Source organism: Salminus brasiliensis, chromosome 3 (genome assembly GCF_030463535.1).
Source record: "Salminus brasiliensis chromosome 3, fSalBra1.hap2, whole genome shotgun sequence".
NCBI classification, from domain to species: domain Eukaryota; kingdom Metazoa; phylum Chordata; class Actinopteri; order Characiformes; family Bryconidae; genus Salminus; species Salminus brasiliensis.
Window position 1 is genome coordinate 24,953,199 of NC_132880.1, and position 9,953 is coordinate 24,963,151.

General features: G+C 46.3%; 1 protein-coding gene across 1 annotated transcript; it reads right to left on the reverse strand.

The window, feature by feature from the left end:
- Positions 1-275: 275 nt before the first annotated feature.
- LOC140551070 (cation channel sperm-associated protein 3-like) lies at positions 276-9,310 on the reverse strand. The gene is made up of 4 exons (XM_072674439.1): positions 9,099-9,310; positions 8,721-8,894; positions 8,423-8,551; positions 276-302 (listed from the first exon to the last, which is right to left on the reverse strand). The coding sequence occupies exons 1-4, from the start codon at positions 9,270-9,272 to the stop codon at positions 276-278; spliced, it is 504 nt and encodes a 167-aa protein (XP_072530540.1). The 5' UTR covers positions 9,273-9,310.
- Between the last annotated feature and the right edge of the window lie 643 nt (positions 9,311-9,953).

The following is a 9,953-nucleotide window of genomic DNA, read 5'->3' on the forward strand; positions in this document are numbered from 1 at the left end:
TAATAAGTTGTAATTTATGGCCAATTATATTTTATTAAATAGTTTATAGAACATTTTCACCTAAATCACCTATGTAGTGTTACTGGAGTTGGAAGCCTGTCTTTGTTGTGTTTAATAAACATAAAGAGTGGTGATCTTTACACTTACTCTCATCCATTCATTTAATGATTAGAGACCTATCGTATAGTCTCAGAACCTTTCTGAACACCCCACAGAACTGAGCTTTGCCATAAAAGCTCTCCCTGCGGGTCTTCACATCAGGAATCAAGAGAGGGTTAGATCTGGCAAGGATTCAGCAGATCCTAAACGACACAAGGACATAAGCTTACATGATCAATCATTTACAACGGGTACGCTTGAAGCATGTTAGCTGTGTCTACTACAGGGGGGTCATCACATAAACAATGACGATACGAGCGATAACATACAGACAGTATTTACACTCTTCTATACCAGTATTATTTACACGTCTTGTTTATGGCTATGTTGACGTATACCGGTAAGATAAGCAACGATAACTATTTGCACTATCCTGGGGTTATTGCTTGTGTCTCTTCCCCACTCTAGGTTAACCACGGATCTTGTCGGCTCCTAGAAGAAGACCCATTCACCAGCGCTCTCGTTCTCCCAGGATCACCAGGTAAGTAACATGCTCAGTGACCATCTCCATTGTGTGTGGGCTGCTGAGGAGTCAACTACCAGGGACTTCCCTACATGTGTTTTAATGCATTCTGTGCGTTTTTGTAACTTTCTGGCAGCGTGGTTTGTGCGTTTTTACACATTTGGTGGTTTCTCCATCTTTTTTGCCCTTTTTTACATTCGGTGCCATTTTACGGCCGTTATGTGCACTTTTCTGTGTAAATAAGTTGACTATGGTACATTCTTTTTAGCTTTGAATGTCCAAGCAACTCCACTCCTAGTAAGAGGCAGTGGAAGAAGCATCATTTGATTGCCCCTGTTCAGTACTGGGGGTCTGTCATGGCAGGTTAGGCCGGACACAAAGAACACTCGCAGAAATGGGTCCAATGCACGTAGTTTATTAACACAACCCAAGATAATACAAGGGGGCAAAATAAGGCAAAAGCAGCAGCAGCAGCAGCAGCTACAGGGCAACACATGTGGACACAACACAAACCTGACAAACCAGAGGGCGACAACAAAACACCCCTGAGACTGGGGGACTCTGGGAGCTGAGCTTGTGAGAGGGGCGGGCGAACTAACGAGAACCTGCAGGCAGAGCCTGGGCTAACCAGGGGAGAACTAGCGACGCGCTGGACCGGCGCTGAGGCTACTAATAAGGGGGGGGGAAGAGAGCTGAGGGACCAGCTGCAGAATCAAAAAAACGGCTAGTCCGACCAAACCTGGCACTGCTGCGTGAGCGCGGGTCTATCTCGGCGAGCGAGCCTTGATGAATCCTTGAACGGCCGGGTGGCCAGCTCGCGAACGAGGGAGTCGAGCCGAAGCTGGCCTAAACACACACCGTGAGCAGTAACGGGAACCTCTCGGGCTACCCAAGCTTCCAAACACGCAATTCTCGACCTCGAACGAAGCGTCGAGGCTCCTGAAGTACCCCCAGCCTCAGGCGACACACGTGAACATGAAACGAGACACTGAATCGACACAATGAACCAAACATGAATCACGAACCGATACACATGAAAAGAACCAAACACGTGAACCAAACGAGGCGGAAGTCGTTATTTGAGCCGTATGTGGGCGGCGGCTCGGAATCGCCCGAGGCTGAACTGTGTGCTGCACAGCTATAAACCACCCTTTCATTTCTACATCACACTCTGCTGAAGAACCGGCCCACAAAACAACAACTCCATTGCTTTGTGCAATCACTCGAATTCTTCTCCCCAGTCCCGGCGTCCCAGACAGATGAGCAACAATTCCCCCTGGAGGAAGAGCTGCACATCTTTCAAGTCCCTTTAAAGTCCATGTTCTACATCTCCTGTATAATAGTTATGTTGCTGTACTTTGTGTTGCTATGGACAACGAACAGCAATTAGATCTATTGCATTTTTACATACAACTACTGTAAACCCTGAGGTCCATGTTGATGTACGGAGCTCTACACCAGGCTGCAGCAGGGAAAACACGCAGGCTTCTCCTCTAAAGCGTGCAGTGTTCTCTGAGCAGTGTGTTACCAGCGTCTGTAGAGCAGTTGTTCCAACTCCGGCGTGGAATTTAGGAGCAATGGGCTTTTGGTTTTTTAGGAAAATGGGCCTGTCTCTAGCAAACGCAGGCAGCTGTGCATGTAGCTCGTAGACCGTGGACCGGCTCCTGACGAGCTGGATCATAACGTGCAAATAATCCAGACATTTGAAACGTGTCAGTGCTCTGCCTCCACAGATAGGGGGCTCCCTTCCGATACTGTACAGAACCGGGCGTACCTACAGTACTACGTCACCCAGGTGAAACCTTTAAATCCCTCGACCACCCATTGTTCCCTTTTTCTGGCACGTCGCCCACTTGGTGGTAGCCGCAAGAGAAGGGGGCCACTCATTTCAACGCGTTATTGTGTTGGATGCTAGCCAAGTTTCCTCATCTGTCACCAAAACAGTTGACCTCGGAACATCGCTGACGGCCGGAGCTCCAGAATCATCCCCGGGACAAACTACGAGGGATCCGGGATTTAACCTCCGACTACGGACCGCACGCCCGAGACCTTCAGGAGACGAGAAATTCCTCGAGCTGCGAGCCGGACTCTCCTCTAAAAGTAAGACTGTGAATCGGGGCGGTGTTGGAGGAACTCAGTAGATTATTGGATGTTGGTGCTCTTGGAAACAGTGATCCACTAGATTGTAGGATTGTTGTTGTTGTTGTTTACGCTGATTAGACTAAAGGAAGTACAGCGTTTGATCAGCCCTGTTGTCTCGCGCTCTCCTCGCGGGCACACGAGTTACTTTTGCGATCTTCTCCTTTTCTTGTCCTCCTATCTCACGCGACTGACTTGGTTGTAGCATTTGATTTGAAATGACTTTGGTGAGCTTTGATCTAAAGGGACTCTGACCCTTAAGAAGCCTTATTTTAGACCAACTCACTGCTAGATCCCCTCGCGGAGCTGTGGACGCGCTTCTCTAGCCTGAGCTGCGTGGTTACTATTGCTCGTGGATTCTTCTCGCCATCCCGTGTGTTTAAATCTCCCTCCGAGGGCTTGGCTTTTGTTCCACTCTGCCACGTGAGTTGGATGAAGCCTCGCACCTTTTGAGATCATGCGCACATGATCGGGTTACAAAAGAGAGTCGCTAAAGCTCCGCCGCTCCTCACACCTCTCCTTTGTTCTCGGCGCGCCAGACGTAAACACACACACACGCGAATACACACACACACACACACGCATACACGTACACACTCCTACACCCACATGTACGGACCCCCACCCCCCAGTTGCAGACGCATACCTATACTCCCTAGCGAAGTTTGAGCAAAGATGTAGCTTTATTTAGATCTATTTTCCTGCTGACTGTCTTTACTATAGTGGATGAATAAATTTGATTCTGTTTGAGCCGAATTGTTTGTCTTGTTTGTCACTCAGATGAAATTGAGGCCAACATACTGTTCCTGAACGCCCAGCTGTCATGTCCGCGTCGCCGCGCCCGCAGACTCTCATGAGGACTCTTATTCTGGTATTTACGTTCGTGTCTAACTCCGCGTACTTTGGCTAATGTCAGGTGCGCTTGATTGATGCTCATTGTTCTGGTAACACGGTTCACCTGAGGCTGAGGTGTATATAAGGGGCGAGCGCTAGGCGCTCTTTGGCGAGAGGTGGATGTATTCGTGGTGCTGGTTGCAGAAACTAAACCGAGCTAACCGAGTGCGGCAGAGTTCAAGAGTCCACGAGGTCTTCAGAGAGGCTTCCTCTCTATGCAGGTTCACGTCAGTAGTACCGTTCGTGGGCGAGCCTCGTTACCAGCTCTGTCTTGCCTTTGCCTTTTGGGTTCTGCAGCTGATCTCTCAGCTCTCGGTCTCGCGTCACGTAAGTTCCCTAGCGCCTGACGAGCGCAGCTTTGCTCTCCCCCAGTTTCCCCAGGCGCTGCCTGTAGGTCTTGGTTATCGTTGCGCCTCCCTCTCAGTCCCGGTACGCTAGCCTAGCTCCAGGATTCCCTCCGGCCTCAGGTGTGTGTCTTTGCTTTGCCCACGTTACTTTGTCCCTGTTGTTGGGTTTATCCTTTGGCCCTGTACCTTTGCTGCCTCTTCCTGAGTGTAGCCTTGTTTGAATAAACGTTCTTGCATCGAGTCATCTATGTCTATTTATTTATTTATTATTATTATTTTAACGGACTGACCGAGCACAAACAGCTAAATCAATACACAAGCATGATGATGCAGCACATTGCAGGGATGTTTGGTGTGTGTCCTTCAGGATGATGTACTTCACTTGTTTTTTAATCGTCCACATTTGAAACATGTCAAACTCCATAGTCTGGTAGATAGTCTGGTCTAAGCCTGCTTTTTGTGTCCGTCAGAAGTGGAAGCCGACACGCTCGTCTGCTGTTGTAGTGCATCTGCCTCACAGTTCAGCGTGTTGTGCGGTTTCAGAGGCTTTTCTGCTCAACACACTTGTACAAAGTTGTACTGTAGTCTTCAGCTCCTCAACAAGGTGTGTTTCCATCTGTAGAACTGCGACTCACTGGATGGGTTTCCTTTATCGCACCAATCTGAGTGAGCTCTAGAGACTGTTGCACATGAAAATCTCCTCAGTTCTAGAATAACTCAAAAACCAGCCCATTTAGCCCCAACACAACCACACTATGCTGAAAATCACAAAGATTACTTTTATCACTCCTCCTCATTGGGAAGGTTGATACGAACATTACCTGAAGCTGCTGGCCTGTCTTTACATGATTTTATACCCTGCACTGCTGATAAAGAGAACTGCATGAGGTGTTCCTAATAAACTGTTTGGCGAGATCATAAATCAGATGTTTAAAGAATAAAATGACTATTTAATATCGGCCTGTTTTCAGTTTGTGAGTCAAAGAACCCAAGTATTTACATTTTTACTTTCATTATTTGAACTTTTTCGAGACTCGCAGGATAACCATATTAGATCTACTTCATCACTACAGATTTACAGTAAAGTAATAGCTTGAGCATTGATGAAATGTGTCCATATTTACCACAAACATGTGTCTGCCTATTGCAGACTCTCCCAGCATTATTGAGCTAACACCACAATCGGTGTTTACTGAGATCAGTGTACATGAACCCAGCTGAAGAACAAACCCAAAGCCAAGACCTTACACAACTCAATTCTCCTTTCAGTTCAATTCAAATTTATTTCATAGTCACTGCATCGTCATGCAGTGAGGTGAGGAGGGATCAATGCTGGGCCCCAGAGCAGCACATCAGGCAGCAGGGTGGTGGAGAGCCAGGTCTGGCGGTACCGGGATGGAACAGTTGGAACTGAGCATCTCGTTACATGGAAAAGAGAGAGAGAGAAAACAGAAAGGAGGGAAAAACACAAGGGGTCAGGAGGAGAGCGGCAACACGATTTGTGGGGTTATACAGCAGGACAGGATCCCATGGGTAGGCAGGAGCATCCAACCACAAATGGTCTGGCGTCAGCGGCTAGCAGGGAGCAGCTCGGCACATGGGGAGAGAAAAGAAAGGAGAAAATGAAGAAGTGTTTTGGAGTTTGAATAGACTGATGTACCTCCTGTAAAAGAAGTAGATTAGATAGACAGAATTTAAAGTGTCTTACAGTAGTGCTGGCTATGACTGAGAATCCATCTAAATTTAGAGCAATATAACTAGATTTACCCATCTTTGAATCGATAAGTAATACCTCGGTTTTACCTGGATTAAGCAAACCGTAAGTTGTGGGGCATCCAGTTCTTTATGTCTTTAAGACAGTCTGTTCTGTTCTGGAGACAAATGGTCTTGTTGGAGATACAGGTGTCGTTAGCATAGCGATTAAAGTCGATACCATGCTTCCGGACTATTTTAACCCAGCGGCAGCATAAGAAGATTCAATAATAACAGACCCGGGATTGACCCTTTACTCCCTATAATCCGTAAGCATGGTACTGACATGGTAAGAATGTCTTTAATAATTATTATGAGTTCTATTAATAAGACTAAAAGGCACTCGATTTTCCTTCAGTTCCTCATGGTCCAATAACTGAATTTTAATAAATATAGTGACTGAGTGATTCCTAAAGAATTCCTGGAATTCCTGAAACAATTCCTAGGTGGTGGTTCTGTAACTGCTTTGGTGTTTCTATGTGGTTGCGAGGGTGTTTCTTGGTGGTTGCCATGCGGTCGTTAGGCCATTAAGAGCTGCACAAGCATTGTCACAAATCAGCAGACATCCGGGTCCAAGCCCCAAGCGAGCAAGCCAACGGCGACAGTGGCAAGGAAAAACTCCCTCAGATGGAGAGGAAGAAACCTTGAGAGGAACCAAGACTCACAGGGGGAACCATCCTCCTTTGGTTGACACGGGAGAGCAAAACCACGCAACAAAAGCATGCAATGAAAGAAATAACTAAGGGACACATAGACGAGAGCCTAATACTGCCCAGAAGTATTGAATGAATCACATGAATTAGATCTGTGATTCCTTATTCTCATCTTCTGACACGCTTAGTCCAATTTAGGACCGCAGAGGCAATAGGGCAAGCAAAGCCACCCAGGCATCCCTGTCCCCAGGCACTTTTACCAGCTCCTCTACAGGACCCCTAGATGCTTCGGTTCGACAATCCAGAGACACTGCTCCCAGGATTCATGCTACATTGAAGAGGCGTGTCAGCCAAGACAGACCCTCAATGTCCAGAGCCTTCAGCCTAAACTGCGAGCGAAGGCGAACAGAACTATATACTATATATAGCTGCTATCTCTCAACCTTCCGCACCAGCTCATAGCTCCTTACCCGCTAGTGAGGTCACATTACACTCACCAAGAGGCAGTTGCAATGCTGTTGCCAAGCAGTTGCTTTGGTCTCAGAAGTGGATGGAATGCGCTCGCTAGGGTATTGCTCTGCTGTTCCGCATCATTGCTATGCAGTTGTACGTGGTTGCTATGCTCTTTAAAGCTGCTTGGTGACAATGTTGGTGGAACTTGAGCTGTGTCACATGGTTCTATGCTGTTCTACGGGATTTGTTAAGAAGATGCTGCTGCTGCTTCAGTGGCGTTTGCTACGGTGTTGTTTAGCAAACTTTTTTGCAGCCATTACCAAACGCCAAGCGCTTTTAGCTTTGCCTTTCTGGACTCCAGCAGGGACATTCCTCGCTGCTCTTCCTCGCTGCTCTTCCAAGTCCAGCTCCAGGAGTTCACGCTGGATACGAAGAGCATCGTCAGAGATCTGCTTCAGCCTACACACACACGTTATTATGATAATGTTAGCACCATAAAGTCACACATCTACACGGGCTGGAGGTGATGTAGTTTTTTTTTTTTTATCACACTGTAAAGATGATTAATAAATGGATGCATTGAGGTGGGCAGGGTTATACACATGCCTACAACCTATCAGAGTGAGGGGGTGGAGTGTATAAACATGGATGTGGAGCAGAGTGGGTGCAGGGTTGTGGGGTAATTTACACATCTAGTGCAGTTTATCTGGTGTTGTATTGTTCAGAGTTCATTTCCACTGTTTTATCAGATCACTATAATAGAATAGAGACAGTTTTACCTAAAATATCAAAGATCCAAACAAATCCTCACTTTAAAAAAACAAAACATCTATTAAACCTGAATGAGTGTGTGTGTTTGTTGCCTACTTTCTCATGTCTTCCTCCTGCTTCTCTAACGTGGTCAGATACAGGTTGATCCACGTCAAGCTTGTGCAGACCTCTTTCGGTTCGAGGAAGTCAGCGCTGTCAGACTGTTGATATTTCAGTCTGAGCTGGTGAAAATACTCTGCCTGTAGGAGATGGAAACAGCGCTACAGTTTAGACACATCATTGTAGAAAAGAAACACTTGTGGAAAGGATTTAAAAAAAACATTCAGCTCAATGCTGAATGACTTACCGGACTCTGAAGCAGCTGCTCCTTTCGCTTTCTCTGCATCCTCTTTTTCTGCAGATCTTCCTCTTCCATCTTCTGCATCTTTATTTGCTTAGATGTTTGCTGTTTGAAATTAGAGAGAATAAACAGTTCATGAATGTTGATAAAGACTAAAGCTACTTTTCTCAGAACATACGATTCGTTTCGGAACAAATAAAAACTTTGAAAGACTCTTCTTCTCCAACGATGTGTTCGAAGCCTCAAGCATTAAAGAGCATATTTTCACTCAGAATATTCTAAGATGACAGTGAATCGTCTTGAACTAAACTGCATCATCACTGATGCTTCACTGTTAAAAAGGCTCTTCTGTCTATGCTTTGGCTTAATCTGGGTATCTGGACCTTGGACGTTCTAGACAACAAATGACTGTAAAAGACAAGTCAAAGAACTCCACAAAAGAGAGACTTACCATGACCAATCCCGTGAACATGTTAAGAAACATGAAGTTGCCTATCAGGATCAGGATGATGAAAAACAGCTCGCTGTAGGCAATCCCTAGACTATGAAGTCTGTCCTGGTGTTCCAGCCAGCCTGAAATCTACAACAGAGCAATAACGTTAATGGTAATAATGGTGGAAATAAAGTTCATCCCCTAATTGAACTGTGTCCAAGTTGGCTCCTAATAAAGTGCTCCGTGAGCGTATGTAGACGTATGTATTTTCTGGATGTTCAGTATCTGTGAATGCAGCTGATTGTGTTTGACTCACTGTGACCACGCTCAAGGTGGAGAGCAACGCAACACCCATATCCCCCCAGTTCTCGGGGTCCGCGGTCCCGAAATGCTGCACTCCGGCGACGGCAAAGACGAGCAAGATGAAGAAAATCATGGCCGTCACGTACGCGGCCGTCTTCAGGCCTTGGAACAGAATCAAGACCAGGTCCTGGAAAACAGCACATCATAACATTAGAGTATCGGAAATGTGTCTTCTGTTTTCTTAATGGCACGTGATAACAATCAATAACCTAGAATTGTGGAAAACGAGTGCTATTATACACTTTATGGCCAAATGTTTGTGGACTTTCTATTCTGCTTTTGTTTGAGTAACTTTCTACTGTCTACCCCTCATTCCCATCATGCACTTTACCTGGATACTGGGGATGATAAAGATGATTCTCAGGATCCGGAAAGCCCTGAGGATCCGGAAGACCCAGTATGACCCGTCTGCCCTGGAGATCAGCGACAGCAGCAGGAACCCGGTGTTGCGGATGTTGGCTCCACTTCCCCAGAAACCGCACGGCTCCGTGTACACCTTCACCATGAACTCCAAGATGAAGACCACCAGGTAAAACACATCAGCCCCCTGAGGAACAGATTAAGCACAATAAACGCACTGTGATCCAGTCTCTCACACACACACACATACATACATGCTCTCTGCCCTCCTTCCCTCTCTCCTATATAAAATGTCGTAAAATTAGGTTACGTGGAATTTCTTCAGTTCACTCACCTCGAACAACGCTGAATACGCAGCTTTAAGTTCACGGTCGGTTTCCAGACCCATGAACGCGGCGTCCAGCGCGACCACTAGAACCATGAAGGCCCTAAAATAACACCCAAGTCTACTCCTGCACACAAACAAAGACGCAACAGAGCAGCAGAGTTGGTGTTGTTCAAGCAGAATGCACAAGATGCAGAAATAGAAAAGAATATCCATCAAGAAAATGTACAAGTTTTACATTCTGGAGCTGGAGGTCAGTTCCCCTCTGTCCTCCATCTCGACGTCTCCCTGTCTGTGGTCTTCCAGCCTTGACGCAGGCTTTTTATTCACATCACCATGACGACCAGAATCAGAACCATTATGACATCACGCTGGCCGGAACGCGCTCAGCTGTGAGAATGGTGACACTGCTTCATGGGGGTTCACTCTAAAGCACTTCATTTGATTCAGTATGACGATCAAAAGGGTTGTCAGGGGAACGGTAACAGTATTTCACACAAA